General features: G+C 37.1%; 1 protein-coding gene across 1 annotated transcript in view; it reads right to left on the minus strand.

The window, feature by feature from the left end:
* The window catches only part of ST8SIA4 (ST8 alpha-N-acetyl-neuraminide alpha-2,8-sialyltransferase 4), a 98,444-nt gene extending 81,097 nt beyond the window's left edge, over positions 1–17,347 (minus strand). The window contains exons 1-3 of the mRNA XM_037530610.2: positions 16,923–17,347; positions 10,548–10,679; positions 970–1,227 (exon numbers count right to left, since the gene is read on the minus strand). Coding sequence (XP_037386507.1) covers positions 970–1,227; positions 10,548–10,679; positions 16,923–17,035 — 503 coding nt within the window. The 5' untranslated portion in view covers positions 17,036–17,347. The remainder of the gene's footprint in view (positions 1–969; positions 1,228–10,547; positions 10,680–16,922) is intronic.
* Positions 17,348–19,824: the final 2,477 nt, after the last annotated feature.

Consider the following 19,824-nt stretch of genomic DNA (forward strand, 5'->3'; position numbering starts at 1 on the left):
AACCAAACACATGACTCATCAAATAACTGTTGACCACCAATAAAAAAACCAAATAGGCATGTTTAATTATGTGAGAAATATCAAAGCCAAAATACATACTAACATACACAAATACCATATATAATGAATAACAAAGGCAATTTGGTCCAAAATATGAAATATAAAATTGTTTGTGTCTCCCTGGTGGCTCAAGGGGTTAAATCTCAGCACTATGAAGCTATCTACAACTACTGCAAGCACAAGTTCTATCCCCAGCCAGGGAGCTAACCCACATGCACAGTAGACCTCCCCTGTCTAGCTTACTGCTCCTCTAAGCAGTGTCTTTCTGTTGCTCCACCTGTTCTGTTTCCCACTCTGTCTCTGGTGAATCCTCTCACTCCCCACACCTCTGGCCTGTACCCCAGTTCTTGGATATGTAAATAAATCAATCTTTAAAATAAATAAATAAATAGATAGATAGATAGAAAATTGTTAAATTATCTTCTTAGCATCTGCTAAATCATTGTAATAAAAAGTAATGTTAACTTATATTACATTATTGTATAATAATCATATTTATGAATAAGTAAATTACTATTATTCATTAACTCTAAAATATTAGTAAATGAACTAATTGCTTTATTAATATAAAGAAATAGTGAATGCATTGGTAAATTTAAGGAATGTTAAACTACTGAATTTGAAGAAAAATTATTTTCCCATGTGCTAATCTGCCATTTGGTCAAAACAAAGTAACAAAGCAGATATGAATCTTACTGTACAGGGATCACCATCTTTTTCAATGGCACACTAATTTAAATTTCATATTATAAATGTAGATTCTACATATAAAATATATCTCATAATATCTGTTTGAGCTTTTAATAGTCCTTAATATTGGTATTACATTTAAATGTCTCTTTCAGTTTTCTTTTCCTAAGTAAAATATCCTTGAAGACATTACAATCAATAAGAACATAGAAAGCTTACCTTATTACAAAATTGTGACTGTCAATCTCCTTTCCACATTCACTATCTAGCAGAATGCCAGAATTTCCAACAACTGCACAGGTCTTAAATCTGCGATTTTTCATTGGTGAAACTTCAGGAAGGAGACTATGCAGATCTTGAGAAATATTTAGTGTCCGACGCCTGTCGAGCACATAGTGTATGACATCACCAGGCTTAAAACTGCTCTTGACCACTGAGACATCTCGTTCCGCATCTAAGAAACGAAGAATGTTCTTCCTATATTTGAAATACAAGGAAAGTTTTTCATTAATTACAACATAATCTAAGAACAGATGATATTTACAAAAGAGCATATGTAAAATGTAAATAGGCACATTATTTAAATGTCTTAAATTGACAAGTGATAGTTAAATCAACAAGTTCTAGAACAGAATAAATGTAAACGTACTTTACCTCAATAAAAAGTAATGTGAAAAAAATTAAATGAAGTTATCTCCACATAGTTTCTCTATGATTTTCCAACTAAATTTAGAATATATATGTTTATACAGAAAAAGTATCAAAACAAATAGAAAAAATAGTTTATTAATTAAAGTACTATTGCTATGACATGGCTTTACAGAAGTAGATATTCTGATTGTTTTAATCAATATTTGTACAATCATCTATTTTACTTAATTTTGCTTTATATAAGGCAACTTCAAATAACCCAATTTGTTTTTAATTAAAACTTAGTTAACTCTATTTAAAGCATAGAAACACCCAAATAAATTCATATGCATTTATCTAAATCCTGTGCATGTTTTAATTATTTGAAAAATAGTTAAATCTTAAGAACTTCCTACTTCAAGGCCCAGGAATGGGTATATTATGGGAAAAGATGACAGATAAGACACTGCACACTGTGTGACATAGGAAATTGCTTCTTAGTGTTCTCTTTTCTTCCTTTTAAAATTGTGCCTGCTAAGTTTTTCTTGCACATATGAGTAGTCGGTTAGAATATTTCCAAGTTTTCAAACCCAAGTATAGCTGGTATTGGATATGTAATTTTCTTAAATGGGGTATGAGTGGGTCATGAGAAAAGCAAACTTCCAACTTCTTTGATCCACTATATTTTAAGGCATCTTTTAAATAGACACTTAGCCTACCCCATACCTAGTAAAAAATTGATTATGAAAGTAAGATGCTACATAAATATAAAATGTAAACATAGGCTTAGTATTTAGATGATGACAGTGAGAAAATAGCTAACTGGAAAACTGGCAATCTTTGGCATGGCATAACAGAACACCAGATTAAACTGTTGTCTGTGAAAATTTGGGAGTCATGCCCTATATCTACTATCTATTGCTCTTTAAGATTTAGCTAAGAAGCATGTGCATATTGTTTTATGTTGGCTGCTTCTTTTAGCAAAACCCTAAAATGAGGTAAAGTCAGTCATGAAATTAGCCAAGTCAAAACTGAGATGGAGGACAACATCTCCACCAGGCTTGTAATCCGAATTAGGAGACAGACTAATAGCTGTGACCTCCCAAATGTTCTGAATATTCCAACTAGAAAGACATCAACTATAAATCCCAGCAGCAAGAGGGATACTGTCTTCCCACCTATGTCTGCGGTTTTAAATGACTTACTTATAGTTACCATAAAATTGAGGCAAAAAAAGGCACAGAGTCAGAAGGCTAAAGACACATATTAGAAGAAATCTTTGGGCAGTTATTTATTCCAGGACATAACTGGTATAACTGATGTAACTAGGAAATAGCCCAGCAGTCAAGTGAGTTTTTGAAGGAATTGCAAAACCGAAGAAACTATAAATCTTACAAAAGTCTTGAATTGCTGGATCCTAATGCTACCAAATATATACCAGTTAGAAACAATCTGAGAACTCTCTACACTACGTTCAAAGTTGGATATTATTTACTGATACAGTCTTATTGCAAGCTTGTATTTTCCGATTGCTAAAAATACTGCCATTATAATAACATTCATACTATGACAGATGTATTTTTCCACCAGTGGTATTATTGCTTAAGCTCCATGACAATTCATAAATTTCATTACTGAACACAAAATATCACCTCCTTTCATCACCTTGCCAAAAGGGTAATTCTACAAATTACACATATAAACCAGAAGCATTACTAGCAAGGAGGGTTGAAAAATAACTAACATATATTTCCTTTTGTTTTTATTTTAGTTTGCTTTAAATATGTCCCAGTTTGATGTGTGATGTAATGAGAAAACCAAGTGATTGAAAACTACATTTGGCCAGATATGTCCATCAGCTCTCTGAAAATGAAAATATTTTTTGAGTTTTTTCCTCAAATATTTGCAATATCAGATTCATAATGAAGAGTGGGATTTGCACAATAAATAACATATAAGAACCCTACAAATGAATATTTTAAATCAATAGAAATGCTATCAGATATCATCATATAGTTCATCTTAAGAATGTACAGATGATATAAGAATATCTGATAAATCAGTAACCATAGAGTCTATGAAATGCAGAAAATTGAGCAGCTCTTTATTATATTAAGGTAGCACATGTGATTCTTGACAAATGTTAAAAACTCTCATGAAAGTTAACCATAATACCAAGAACAACAATCCATTTAATTTTAGTATATACGTATTAACTATCATTTACTTGTCTAAAGAGAAAAAGCAACGAACCACACCTGTGTTTGAACCAGAAAAATTCATTTCCTGTGACAACGGTAAACTGGCGCTAAAAGACTGCACGGATGTGGTCAAATCACCACACGAAAAGGTATTATCATTTTCCTTTGAACATAATTTAAAGGCGTTGCTATAGATATCTGAAGTTGTAACTCATAAGTAGTGCCATGCTTGCAAGCTTGGAGTGAATAGATTAGATGTCCAGATTTGAAAGCACACTCTTCTGCTAGGAAATCCAAAAGGGAAAATCCCTTTGCTCATGAAAAAAAATTAACACTTAATGCACGTCTATTGAGCACAGGCGGGACTTTCCAATAATAGCATCTTTATAGTGTTATAGAAAGTTGTCTGCAAAAAGTTTAAAATCTGAAGTCTTCTAAATTCCTGAATGTAATGGGACATCTTTAACTTACTTTTTTTTAAGGAAAATTGATAATAAAAACTAGAGTCTATCAGGTTTGCAAAGTTTGGAAAGACATCATATGGTTTAACTCTTAATGTTTAATTAGATAATTATTGAAAATAGATGATGCTATTATATGCATTCTTTCAATGCTGCTATAGGCTCAACAGAATCTACTCAACAACAAAAATAGGAAAAATGCTTTCCAAGACAAAATAAAAACTACTAATTCATATCATATTCATTCATTCATTCATCCATTCAATACTAATTCACAGGAACTAATCAAAATATAAAAATGTAAGTTCCTTAGGCAAAACTCAGCACAAGTATTATAAAAAATTCGTTTTTATAAAATGAAAGGGGGTGCAGTGTGGAAAACTTGAGTGTCTCCCGTATGTTCTTTTTCTTATAATCAACCAAACTTTTTGTTTCTATTTTAGGACTTAAATCTATGCATGGAGAATTATCTAAGCTAAGATTCCTGGTGTAGGATGAGAGAAAGACTGACAATTACAATGAGTGAATAATATTATGACAAACCTTAATATTTTTTGGAAACTTTAAGGGGAGAAATCAGTTTTTTCCCCCTAGCAGCTGAAAGCTTTATTTATTTATTTTCAGATTATGGATGTAATGGACTATAAAATGTTCTATAAGGTCATTCAGTCTAGATGTTGTTTAGATTGTACATTGAAGGGAAAAGAAAAAAACCCTAATGTTTAAATATATTTAAATATTTCTAGAAGCAGAAAATACTATTGTACTTACAGTAAACTGAAACAGTATTTTAAATATAACCAAGTTGAATGTACATGCTTTTTTTGCTCTGAAGATAATTGCTATGAATGACAACAGGTGAATAAAAATGACTTCAGAATGAGAAAGAACGAAAATTCGGTTTAACTTCTGGACTGTAAAGGAGCATGAATCCACTAAAGCTAGTATTTAATATTATGCAGGTGTTACCAATACAAGTTTTCCTACTCTGTGGTCAAATTATTACCAGATCTTTAAAGAAAGGGGTATGTGACTTAGTAGAATAATGACCTTTTTACATCTTTGTCATTTTATGAACATAAAATAAATTGTGAAACCCCATTCAGATAAACAACTAAATTCAGCAACCTTTTAAAGATACATGAAACAATCTGAAAATGTTTCACTTTCAATGAGACTAAAATTTTAGTCATCAGACCCATTCTTGGCTTAAACTGAAAGATTGGTTTAGACTGTTAAACTGACAGGAATAGATTCCTGTCAGTACAGAAGTACAGAAACTTTTCAACTGAAGTCTCAATAAGAACTTCCCTTTCAACAGCACTCTTCACTTGGAATAGCAGCTGCAGAGTCCCAGATAATTAATTTACTAAACATTGTTTTCAATTGTGAAATAAAGCTAACCTATCACCAGGTGCCCTTCTTTCTTCTCTGTAGGTTTCTTGTCAATAACCAGCTAAGTGCTGTGGCAACTAAATATTAATCTAAATAACACTGCTGACTCCAACAGAAAGAATCCTTAGACTAATCTTATGATTAAAATTCATAATAAGCTGATAAGCAAATGAGGTTGTATGTGTGTGAGGGTGTGTGTATAATGTACATGTGTATGTATCAGGAATCCATTTTTGAACTTTCAACTCCAGACAAAAATAATTTATAAGGGGCCTCCCTGGTGGCACAAGGGGCTAAGATGCAGCAATGTGAATCTATCCGCAGCCACTGAGGCACGAGTTCAAGCCCCCGCCAGGAAGCTAACCCACATGGCACAGCAGACCTCTCCTGTCTTGCCCACATCTCCCCCCTCAGCAGTGTATTTCAGTGGATCCGCCTGTTCTGCTCCCCACTCCATCTCTGGTGAATCCTGTCACCCCCTCCCACACTTCTGGCCTGTACCCCAGTTCTTGTGTGCATAAATAAATAAATCTTAAAAAAATCATTTTATCAATTTAATTGTTACTGACATAGTTTATAAAAAAAGAAGAAAAGTTTTCAAAATGTCAAGTGTTTTATTATGCCTAGAATATGCAGAGGGAATACACAATTTTTTTTTTCTTTTGTGGGACCCTCGCCAGCGGCCAGGGACCGGCGCTGCAGAGGCTGCGGGCAGCTTCGCAGCCCAGCGCTCAACCGCTGCACCACCAGGGGAGGCCCAATACACAAATATTTTTGTTCCAAAAGTTTATTTCTGCAAGGCAAGTTGCCTCAAAGCTATATAACTTGTAGTGTGGCTCAAGTTACAACTTGTACTCTAAAGTTCCGAGTTTGGAGTCCTAACTGTATAGAAAAGATATTCTAATGTCAGAAGAAACATCCTCAGCAATCAAAACCAAATGAAAAGTTCAAACTGTTCCAAAATGAAAAGAATTTTCAGGTTAATTTACATCTCAGGCTGCCATTTGATATTTGGTCTAGCCTGTGGTAATATTATGACAACTATGATCTTCTATTTTATCATTTTAGAGCCCCCCAAAACTCCATTATATAAACTTCAAAAAGATGCATTTAATTATATGCATTTTTAGTATTAAAATATAGTTTCCTAATGTGAGCTCTGATTCTACAGGAAGGCCTGGTATGAAGCTTGGCTCTGCCACCAATAAACCTTGTGAATCCACATGAGTTCCTCTGATTTCCTAAATGCATCTGAAATGGATTAATTCTTTGATTACAAAAACAAAAATCAAACTACTACTACCATAAAACCAAGCCTTTAATGAAGTTAATTATTTTAATTTGTGAAGTTAACTGTAGAACAAATAAAATTCCCTAAATCTTCATGACTCATCAAAATACAAAGAACTAATACGTGGAACCATCTCTCTTAGCCAACTCTCTGGAATTGTGTTGGTTGATGAATGTATATGAATCAATTTTGGGGTGAAAGCTGCAGAGTGCACACAGGGCTAAGGAAAATGGTAATAAGAAGGAAAGTCATGTCTATAAATGAAGGGAAAAACAATTTATCTTCAGTGACTGTTTCACATTTTAATGCAAATAGATAAATAATTTATTAGGAATGTCACAAGAGCATTTTAAGTTTAATGGGATTTTAAAAATGAGAAGGATTTGTAAACATAGTTCAATAATGTAAAATAAAAAATGATTAGTTGCAATGTCTAAATCATAAATTTCAAAGTAGAATTTTGAAAGTACTTATAAAATATGTCCACACCCACTCACAGACACAAAATAATACAGTTCCTCATAAATGCTATACCTTTGCAGAAGAAACAAAGAAAAATAATAATCTAAAATACTTTATAATTAGATTCCAGAATGACTTTAAAAAATGAACAAATGTTAAGCCAACAATAAGACATTTTCATACTCTTTTTTATTACAGGTGATAAACTGATTAATGCTCCCTAGTCACTATTACTGTAGGCAATTATAATTTGTATGAACTGTTTACACATTGTACAATAATGGTTTCACAAGTTATTATTTCCTTGTAAGGAAGTGACAACTTTGTATGTATTATTCAATATTTGCTCGGTATGTTCTGGTGTACTGCTTTATCTGTTAAGGAGAATCATATGAAGACAATACTAACACTTCATTCATAGTATTAGCTATTATAATTGAAAATACATCTTCCTCAAAGATATGAATGCAATTCATTTGCACAAATTATGATTTTCTTGGGTCAATTTATGTTTAATACTTTTTGATTATCTTAAAAATGGTAAAACATTATCTGTAGACTCATGCACATCTACAGTATTAATTTTTATAGAGATACTAGAAAGGCATGAGTAGGTATATTAATTATTATTGACCATTTATTTCATTTATTAAATTTTCTTTTATCTGATATGTTATTTAGCATGGCTGGAGATATTAATTAAACCATTACAATTTCTTACTTTGCTTCCTTTCATTATCTTCTTGTGCCTGATATGTATCACCTTACCTAATTTGCTTCCCTTCTTGGCAAATAATTCAATTTGAATGTTCTCTTCCAAGATATCTTTATAAATCAAATTAAAAAAAAACACTCATCCAGTAATTCCTAAAAGTGGGTAGGTTCTTAGAAACAGACTAAACGACACAAATTATGATGTAACAATTTTTACCACAAACCAATTAATATAAACAAGAGTTAAGCTCCAGTGGCATATTTCTGTTTATGAAAATGTCATCAAATTTCTAAATATCTGAAACACTTTTCATGTGAAATGATAATATGTATTCATGCATTCATTTTCTAATCCAATAATTGGGGTTAGCAGCTCAGGATATAAGTTGGAACCAAGCTTGACAGGACACACTTTCATTGCAGGGTACACTCTCCCACAAGCCCACGCTCACTCAGATTGGGACAATTAAGGCAAGCCAGTGACTCTAACATGTATGTCTCTGGAATTGGGGAGAAAACCCACATAGACATAAGGGTACCATGCAAATTCCACATAGCTATTGACCCCAGCTAGGAATTCCATTTTTTTCCTTCTTCTCCCGAATGTTATAATGAAATAACATTGAATAAAGAAGTTCTTGAGGACCTGCTATATTTCTTTCCTTCCAATATTCCTCAAAATAATAGCAATACTTGACTCTGTTCCACACAGAACAGCTATAGTTATGACCTTATCTCTTTCCACATCCTATTACTTTTTCTTCAAAACTATCTAATCTTTCAATCAGTTTCAGAATACAGGTGTGAGATGGTGAGGAAGATGTCAGGTAGATATCAACAGAGTCCCAGGTATAAAAAAGTCAAACTGGAGTGATCATGGCCAGTGCTGGCTTCAGTGAAGTAGTTCTTAGAAGGAATACAGGTTCAGTTGTCCAATTTTCTAAGAGTATATTAAAAGCTATACTTTTGTAAGAAAATGTCTAATTTTTCATAGTGGTTTTAAGGTTTTTAAAGTTGTTTTTCTCTACAGACGAAGTAAATCTTACTGACTGACTAAGAAAACAATCTAAAACTCTGTCATCAGACTCTACTCATATCCTCATTCTTGTACTCCACCAACAAATAAACAAAGTTCCCCCTAAAACAAAAGCAACCTTTTGACATGGCCATGGTTTGATTCCTGTTTTCCTTTCCAATCACTGTCAAAACTTCAAAAAGAGACAAAAAAGATAATAATTCCTGCATTTCCCTGATACCCTATCTTTAATTTCCAGACATTTTCTCAAGTATATTTCAACACATCACGAATGCCTTGGCTGCAATGCATTCTATGAATTGCTACCCATACTCTAAAAGATGAGTGTAGCAGGTTTTTCTTTTTTCAAGTTGTTTATATCTACGTTATGTACATTACAGGTGTGATCCTAGAAGTGAGTAGGCAGAAACCCAGGAAAGCAGAGCAGCAGCTTTTCCTCTTAACCACTATCTCTTATACAATTTTTTGTGTTAATAACCAATCATTGAATAATTAGGATTTTGCCAATACTAGGGGGAAAATAGTATTTTTCTATAAGGATGGATGTTTTCTTGAATTAAAAAAAAAGTTCTGATCTCCTAAAACAATTTTTTATATATATATTTATTTATTTATGCATAGAACTGGGAACGTGTTGGCCAGGGGTGCAGGGGGGGTAGGATTCACCAGAAACAGAGTGGAGAGCAGAACAGGCAGATCCTTTGAAATACACTGCTGAGGGGAGCAGCAGGAGAAACTGGAGAGGTCTGCTGTGCCATATATGGGTTAGCTCCCACTATGGAACTCAGGCTTCAGTAGTGATAGCCTAATAGCACTGAGACTTAACACCTACACCACCAGGGAGATCCCTATAATATTCTTAATAATACCAACTAGTGCAGCAGTAAAACTATAGAAAAAAAATGATGTTTGCTTCTGCCATAATTTGGAAGGTCTAACTTTAGCTTTCTTATTAGTCATAAGGTTATAATAGAATAAAATAAGACAATGGATATATATGTATATATATAAAGCACTAAGTTTGATTTCAAGAGCATGATTAAGTTAAAATTCTAAAATATTAAAAAGAATCAGTCAGTAATCTAGAAAACTTATTTTCTGATTTTTACTTATATAGGATATAATTGTTGAGGCTTTAATTATAGGAGTTCACATAGAAATACCCATCTATACAGTAAATCAAATTTATTTATAATTATCAGCAAAATAGGAGCTGAATAAACTCCATTTTTGTCCAGTGTGAGAAAACACAAGGTTACAAGAAGTTATAAGACTATAAGGAAATAAAGATATTTCTTAAAATATATGTCCATCTTGAGTAAGAATAAAGCATGCATGTAAAAATTCATATTCACTTGTATATGTTATTCCATTAAAAACAAAGCTCACATATAGATTCAAAACTCACATAAATCTTAAACTTCTGTCTAACGATTTCAGGTTTTATGTTTTCACATCCTTCAGTGAGCAACATTAAGTAGAGCTGGTTTCCTCTTTTATTAAAGTGTTCATACTTAAAGTATAAATGAAGCAGTCAATATACGTTTGCCAAGTCTTATGTACTTGAGAACACAGTATGAAAATTATTCCTTATAAAAGAAACTCACCTTATCTCCAGGACCAAAGAGGAATTAATTTTCCAACCTTCTACAGAGTGCTGGAAGATTGAAGAACCGGCCTTTCTAATAATTTTATCGGAACTATTGACAAGTGATCGACTCAAACACATTTCACCGTCTCTGAAACAAACAATCAAACAAAAATTTCAGCTTCATTAAAGTAAGACATATTTTGGTAAGTAGCACAATATATAATTTGATGAAGATTTTTAGTGACAAATTATAGATACAACACTTTCTATGTTAGAAGAAGAGGCAGAACATGATGAAATGTATAAAGATTGAGTGAAAATGACATATCAGGACAATCATTTTCAATTATTCTTGTAATAAGGCCACTTCATATTTAAAAAAAAAAGGCACTCTGGTATTTAAAGACAAAACACTTCTCATCTAAGGTCTGCACCCCTTGGGCCTGTCCCACCCCACTGTGCTTAGACAATAGAGACAGGATGTTTGGTCAATTCCCCTGCTTCTCTATTGTTACTTCAAAACTCTAACTTCATTTTCACAGAGGATGCATAGATACAATGGAATGAGTTTTTGTTTTGGTGTAAGAAAACCTCAGACTATCAGGTGATCTGCTCATGTTCAGGATTCCATAACTTACCAGCCTATATGTCCTTGGAAATATTCTCTTTCTAAGCCAGTGGATTTACTTTTCCTTGAAAACTGCAACATTATCTAATATGCAATGACCTTGTGAGGATTAAGTAGAGCTCTATACATGAAAGCAACTTATAAAGCACTATTAAAGTACTAATTTAGGTCTCAAAATACCTCCACAAAGTGACATACCAAGTGACATTCTCCTGACAGTAGTGGAGAAGAGAAAGAGATTGCAGTATGCAGACAGCTCATTCAGTAGCCATTATTACTGTTATTTCCTATCACATTAAAAAAAAATCAACTATGCTACCTTCTCCAATCAATAATGTTAGGCAAATGTACCATGTGACATGGGAGTAGCAGTGATGCTGCTGGAAGTGATGGTGGTGGCAGATACCTATGATGCTGTTAAGGACATTCGGACATTTATAGTTGGACCAATTTATTGTTCGATAGATTATTTCTTCATACTTTATAGATGAACATTATCAATTTACATATAAGCATTCTGTGTAGATTTACATACCTACCGGGTTGAAAAGTCATCTTTTTGTGATAAAGGCATGTTCACTATATGTATTTGTTCCTTTACATGTTGCATTTTAATTTTTTAGAATCTCAAAAACATAGTTAAAAGTAACATGACTATTTTCTCAGTTACACAGGCTAAATTTGTGTTTATTATGTAGGCAATCCTCTCCTACTATCAATGGAAACATTGCCTGTGTAACAGCTGTTAGATGAATTCTGTAATTGGAGGCTTATAGTTTGTTATTTTGGATTGCATTCTTTTTTAAACATGTAGTTCTAATTTGGAGCAACTCAAAGCATCAACTAATCCTTGTGAAATTTAGAACTCTGTAAAATCAACATTTTAAACTGTCCTACTGATGAAAAGTATACACTTACATACGTATGCATGCATAATAATTATTTTATAGAGGTCATTTAGAAGGCAAGGAAACTTAAGTACAATTTACTATTCTGTAGTCCAGTCCGGGAGTCAAGTTTTGTATATTTAATGATAATGGCTATCTCTGAATGAAAATATGGAATACACAAAAGTTTATCTTATGCTTTTGGAGATATGCCTTCAAGAATATAGGCACAAATGATTACTAGGAGGAGGGTTCTTTTTGATCTTCATTTCCTTAATGTGGCCTGTCAATATTATATTTTTCTAAGAAGATTGCTATTATTATAATAATTCAACAGCACTAAACCTTTATAGAAGTAAAAATAAACAGGGGTTGGCATTTTAGCTATCTACAGAAGATTATCTTATTGAGGTGGATACAGATACAGCTTTACAAGCAGAATGAAGGCTGTATTTGCACTTAATTGTAAGAGTCTTTTCAGAACTTCCTAAGGTTTTTTAAAAAATATTTAAAATGTTTACATGAGATTTATATTAATGAAATGATACCACTGTTCATTTGATTACTGTTCAATGATTACTCTGTTCTTTGTTTTCAGTGATGGTGATAAGCCAACTTTCAGACTTTTATTTCTAGGAAGAACTTTGAATGAAAGTAGGTCCGACTAGTAACATTTCACCTTGAAGCAAATGAATTCATGTGAGAGAAGGCTAAGCTTAGTGCAATATGATGATCTGGGACAAATTTCTTTGTATAAAGTTAAATGAAACTCATGGTATTTTTCACTGGTGACCTTGATAGTATTCTGTCCTAGAAAAGTTTTGTCCCTCCCGTGAATGCAAGGCATGAAGGATATTGCCACCCCCTACTACTTTCTCATTCCAGATTGGACACGATTGCTAAACAGCTGCACTGAAAACATTTCTTGCAATGGGATATACAGGAAGATTCAATAAGTGCTCCTAAAGGGAAAATTACAATGAGCGCATCAAGGAAATAATTCAGCAAAAAGCAGTAAGTATTATAAAACATTCCTGCTTATATGAAAATAAGAAAAAACCCATTTAGATAGTCATTTACACAATACTAGTTACAAACTCTTAGTTAGATTACTTGTATTTACAAATATTATTTTTGAAATATGAGTAGCCAGGTAAGAATAAAATGTATTCTATTGGTTCTATAGAATATAACAAACATGATTAATTTCATTTCATGAAATTATGTCCCCAAAGCCTTAGTTCAACCCCAATGAAAAAGGGAATTATGACTTGACTTTAGAATGAATGTGTTCCCTTTGGACTAGTTTAAATTTCCTTTTCAATATAAACTTATAAAGGTAATCTGCAAGAAAAGAACTTTAATATTAAATTAAATCTGAACACAAATAACAGGAATTTTTGTCTTTTCATTACCCAGGTATCAAACATCTAAAAATTCAGAAGGTATTTATGGCTTTTAGTAGAATTACAAATGTATCATGAAGTAAAGTGCAGATTCGGGGTTTCCTAATTTAGATGAGTGTATTTTGCCCTAGAACACACAGGAATTAACTTTGCTTACAATGGTGATACTTTTATATTTGCATGTTTATCTCCACTGTCAACTCTTTGATACTTTTCATTACTAATGCTGTTGATTATTTAGTGAAACAATTTAAAACACATAGTCAAATTAGAAGGGAGATCTCTAGCTGATAAGAAAAGTTAAAATCTCAGTTACAATCAGATTTTAAGGAAAGATGACCAAAACAAATAACATATTACAATCCATGCCACACGTTTAAATGCTATTTCATTAAATGAGCATATCCACAGCTTGTTTTGTTTGTTTTTGTGTATGAGAGACCCTTCAGTTAACACATTTTCAATTAAATCCAAATAACACACAGATCCAGTGAAACCATGGGTCATTTGTGAGGGTTATTTTTCCCATTGAGAAAACAGTATCAGTCAAGAACAGAACACTTAATATCCCCAGTGCCCTTTGAGTTAAACTTTACTAACCAGTCATTATACCTCTAGGCAATTAATGGTCTTGCATAGAAGGAAATAAGTTTTAAAAGCTCAATAAATGCTTGACCTACTCCTGAAAAATCTCTTATAAAAAAATGAGCTGCTACAATTCCTCTGGAGATAAGAGAATGTGGCTGGTTGGTAGGAAAGTTGTGCTGGCATTCTTTCTCCTATATGGAATGACTGTCCAACATTATACGTACAGGTGAAACCACCAGTTAAGAGAAGATTAGGACAGTTCAACAGACATAGAAATTGCTTGCCTATTCCAAAATGGTAGCATTTCCCCTAAATATGAATGTAGGGGAATTGTTCTAAAATCCAAGGACTATGGAAAACACTTAATTGAATCTCTTGTCCTAAAGCACACAGTGCCCCCCAAAGGTCAGAGATTACCTCTTTTGCCACACTTTTGAATACTGGGTTCGGGGGCCAAACCTCCACAGGGGAGCCCTAATCTCAAAACTAGCTCTCCACGTGGCTGGGTAGAAAGAGAGTCAATGACATAATTAGATCCTTTGATGAGTCAACTTCTCCACCAGAAGCACTATTTGTGAGTTGAAACCATGAGCTATGATCACAGGCTTTATCTATTGAACGTTTCATCCAGAGTGAAAGAAAAAGAGCGCTCAGGGGGGAGTAACTGTCCTTCTCACATTGCCCCTGGCAGTTTCAACTCCAAATTTCCAGCGGCAGTCGCTGCAGCCAGGACGCTGCTGGGCACCGCTGGTAGCACAACGCCGGCAGCGGGCTCTCTGTTTCGCCCCGCAGGACTGTAATTGCGGGTTTTAATTAAGGAGGAGGAGCCCGGTTGTCAGCTGAGCAGTAAAAACGATTTTTTTTTTTTTTTTAAAGGGCCGGAATGCTGCCATAAGGCTTCCCGATCTCCTCGCTCCTCCTACCCTCGCTCCAGCCCGGGGAGGAAGAGTAGACTGGGTGCGCACTCGCTTGCTCTTTAATTGCAGCGCCCGCCCCACGCTTTTTCAGGGGTTATAGGTGGAAACCGCAGCCCAGGCCGAAATGCACAGTAAACCCAGCCCGACCTGGCCCAGCTGCCTTCAGCCTGTCCCTCAGAGGCCACCAGCCCGCGGCGTCCTGGGCAGAGCCACAGGAGGATGCCGCCCCTGAACCGTGGAGAATACCGGGTCGTTATAATCCCCCCGCCCTGGAGGTAGTGGGGTGCTCTCCGCTTTCCAGCCAGCGATTTAGGGAGGCCAGGAGAGCGAGCCTTGGCACCTCCTCTCACGCGCCCCGCCCACTCCTGCTCTCCAGGGTCCGGAGCTCAGGGCCGCAACCCTCGGAGTCCTGGGGAGGCTGGTCGCTTTGTCTGGACTGGGGCTCGTCTTCTGAGCCCACCAGACCGCAAAGGAACAAAGAAGCTCGACCTCCACGCCCCAGCCTGCCTTTCTCCCCCAAGCGCCGGTTCATCACCTTCCTAAAGACCCCTTTGTCTGCGGGCGAAGCTCAGGTCGGTCAGGGAGACTCACACCCCCACCCGAAGTCCTTTTCTGTCAATTGATCTCGGCTGCATTTTCAACCCACCCATTCCTTGTGTAAACGACCCAATATAGTTCGGCGTTTTCCCCACCAGGATAGACCCTTTTCTGGATTTGTTGATGCATTTCCACCATCCAGCCCATCCATTCCTCGCAAGCTTTTTCTTTCTCTAACAGTTCCTTTCTACTGTAATTCGGTTTGTCGTAGTTTTCTATAAAATAATGATTCCTTCCGTAAGGATAAGGCTGTGTCTTGTTCACGTGCATGCTCATTACTTAAAGAGGAGCAGGAATATTTACAAATTAAGTTTGTGTGTGTGTGTGTATGTGTGTGTGAGAGCAGGCGTATTTTAGCACTCTTATGTCACACACACACACACACACACACACACACACGGTTTCTATTTTTTTTTTTTTTTAACAGAAAAAAGATCCCAGAGAAAATTAAAAAAAAAAACCTGGCAGGCATCTCTGCCAGTGTGGAGTTTCCGATCGCAGACGCCTCCGGATGAGGGAGGATTTCCGAAACAGGACTTTGAACAGAGTTGACAACCAGCAACCAGGTTCACATCCTCAGAAAACGCTTCCAAGCTATGTAAGCAACACAAAGTTTCAGCCATCTCCTGGTTCAACTTCAAAGACCAAAGACAGTGGGGGCTGGGGGAGAAGGAGGAAGGAAGTGTGATATTTAGAGAACTTACTGGGGTGGTGGGAAGGGGTGTAGATGCTGAACTCATCTTGATAAACTAAAGAAATAACAAATATAGTCGTTGTGAAAGTACAGTAGCCGAGTTCTAAACCTGTAACCATGACGCCCGTGTGTTTTACCCATGAAAGAGCAAATAAGTTCCTAATTCAAACGAACCAACACCAGATCTAAGCAACGCCAGAGGAAAAAAAAAAACTAGAAGAGACACATTTTCTGCTTTCTCAGATTTAACTTTAGCTTTTCAGAGAGTCAGTTTTCTCTAATATCCCCCTAGAGTGGCAGGGCAGAGAGAAAGAAAGGCAACCAGATGGTAAATAAAGACATCCCGCTTTAGTTCTGGCCACGGATTAGAAAAGACAAGACGCACGTTCTTTGTTGACACTTCTGCAGTGACTTCTCCTTCAGCAGGAGAGCAGCAGCCAACACAAATGCCGCTACCATCACGCCGGGCAAGTTGAACTCCTACCGGGAACGGCATAAAGGGGAGTGTACACACCTCAACAACAGCCTTTGTTATTTAATTCACGAGACTCAACACACACACACACTCTCACACGAACACACACATACGCTCACCCCTCACTCGAGCTTCTATATTCACATTTCACTTATGGCTTGACTTTTTGTCATATCCTGAAATGAAGCTTTCGATTTACCCGATGAGTTGCGTCTCCTGGTGCTCCTCAGTTCTTGCTATTTCTTTTGTCTTATAAAAGATCAGTAGCAGACTTATGGTGCAGATGGTCCACCTCTTCCTAATGGAGCGCATCTTGGGTGCCCGGGAAAGTCCTGGTTGCCCCAGCCCCCTCACCTTCTCTTGATATAAAGGCTCCGTTTTGGGGAGACAGAGTTGCTGGGGGGGAAGCAGTGAAAGGCAAGGAAAACGTGAAGCCAAGATCTCAGGAACAGGTCGTGAGAATCCTCGGTGGCAGAGCACCCCCTGATCGCGGAGCGCTGCCCGGAGCTCTTCCCGCTAGCCCTGCCGGGGTCGCTCAGCCTCCCTGGGGCTCATGTTTCTTTTCAGACGAGACACCTTGTGCTTTGGAGGTGGCGGCCGCTTCTGCAGCTGGATTCGGGGGCGTTACTGGCCCTTCCCTTTTGCTAGCAGGGAAATGATGAGCAAAACCAGCCAATCACTGGACTCAGGGGCGGAGGCTGCTGTTGCCTGGCGTTGCTAACTGCTGCTTTGAGAGTAACGTCGCCTGCGCTCCTTTCAGTGTGCCGGGAGAGGAAGCTCACAATTTTACAATCGCACACGCGCACACGCACACACACACACTCGCACACACGCACCAGCGCTTGCACATACTGGGCTGAGCGCAATGCGCTAAGAGGGAGTCAGGTCACCCTCCCGGGACGCGAAAGCATCAGCTCTCTGGACCTGGGAGCGGGGAGATACCCTGTCTACATTAGCGTGGAGAGGGCACCTCCTCTGGAGACAGATTAGAGCCCCGTCCGGCTCGGGAGAGGCTTTGAATACATGTAGAAGTGGGTTGCAATAGGTGTAGCCTCTTACAAGTGCCTTTTGCTAAACACGCTCCCAGGCGGGCACCCGCACACACAACCCTACTCAAGCAGAGTGAATGGAGAAGAGAGGAGACAGGAGGAAGAGGTTTTATATTCCGGGCACAACTCAGTCTGGAAAGTAACAATTACACACATGAACCGATTAGTCGATTGCCCACTCAGGTCGGGTGACCCAGACTCGGGTTCCTGCTGGGAAAGAGATGAGCGAGGTGTCATTAGGAACTTGACGGATATTTGTGTGACGCTTTTTCGTTGCTATTTGAAAACTCCTCACGCAGAAGTCAAGGAAACTCCAATTCCACTTAAACTTCACTGCGGAGAATTCTGAGAAAAAGCAGCCACTGGGAACCACCCCTCAGCCCCTTTCAAACGCAAGTATATACACACGCAAACACAACGGAATACGAAGGTGCGGTGGGCAGTGAGGGAGAGGTGGGAGGCCAGTAGAGAAAGCTCTCCTCCCAAAGCCTCAATCATAAGTATTTAGCCTTTGATTCTCCTCCCTCCTACTATCGAAATTTTTCTTATTTCTATGCTATTGTGTGGCAGAAGCACTTTCAAGTCCTGGTTTTGTGTTCAGTCTGAGTATTTCTCCACAGTCCCTTGGTCCTCACCTCAGCATGAGAGACGCTTACCGTACCAGTAACTTTATGCCACTGATGCTGGCAAATATAGTTAACAAGGCACCGGCAGTGTGAGGTGGTGCCTGGTGGCAAAATTTCTCCATCTACATAAGTGGCTCCCAAATTCTTAATCCTTCCCCACCCTCTCAATTGAATTCCTTTTTGCTTCTCCTTAAGTGGTGGCTCCAGGTCTTGACCAGTGTTTGCATCTTCCCAAGCCTGCAAATGGTGAGGCCCAAGCCAACCCCTCAGCCTGAGGGGTTCCAAGTTCCTGACTTTTTAAAATAACAAGGATAATAGCTAGGACCTTTACTTGAAAAATCTGAAATTCCTGCTGGTGTTTGCCATTCTTAGCCTAAGGTTTGGGAATTTAAGAACCTGTCAATTTCAGAGCTTCATATTCACTGCAAAGAGAACTAGGGGATTGTGTCTAAAATGCTCAAAGGAGCAAGTAATTATGAGTCTTTATTGACACTACAAGTGGCCCTCTAGGGTCCTTTCAAGTTTATTGATGTCTAGGCAAACCCTGCTTGCATTAATGCATCTCTATCACACTGACTTCTCAACTAACAGAAACTGTGAGAATAAAGCAGTTTTTTAACTTTTCTTGAAAGGAAACTGACTGGGACAGAGAAGGGATGGGAATGCCTGGTTAGGATGCTGAACTGTCTGGGTTGGCCTTTGATTTTTAAGAGTAAACAAATATATTTTAGATTTTAAATAAAACACTGCTCACTAAGAGCTACAGACTATCATGTATCACTTAATTAAATACATGTGACATTTCTTGAGCAATTACTATGAGTCAGACAGTGTATGAGATCATGGATGTACAAAGAAGAATAAAGTATATTTAATCAGACAGAAAAACTCAACTCACTGTGTGGGGGGTGGGAAGGAGAGGGTAGATAGTTTGTTAAATGAGTTGCTTGGGTCTCCCTGGTGAGACAGGGGTTAAAGTCTCAGAGACATCAAGCTATCACCAGCCACTGTGCCTAAGTTCTGTCTGATCCCCAGCCTGGGCAATAACCCACATGGTTTAGCAGCCCTCTCCTGTCTTGCCCACTGATTCTCTGAGCAGTATATTTCAGTGGATCTGCCTGTTCTGCTCCCCCCTCTGTCTCTGATGAATCCTTTCCCCTCTCACTGCCTCCCCCCACACCTCTGGCCTATACCCCAGTTCTTGTATGCATAAAAAAAATAAATCTCATGAAAGATATGAGTTGCAATATAATCCCACTAACTAACAGCAGTGTCTTAAGTATGTAGGTTGCTCCTGTTTGTAGAAGCAACACAGTGTTGTTTTAGTATTAGAAGCAAGGAATGTGAACTTCCTGGGTGTGGGTATTTAGGAACCAGAGTAAGCTTGGAAAGGAGTAAGCCAGGAAAAAAGGAAGATAGAATTTTG

This window comes from Talpa occidentalis, unplaced genomic scaffold (genome assembly GCF_014898055.3).
Source record: "Talpa occidentalis isolate TD23 unplaced genomic scaffold, MPIMG_talOcc4v2.1 talOcc4.6, whole genome shotgun sequence".
Classification (NCBI taxonomy): domain Eukaryota; kingdom Metazoa; phylum Chordata; class Mammalia; order Eulipotyphla; family Talpidae; genus Talpa; species Talpa occidentalis.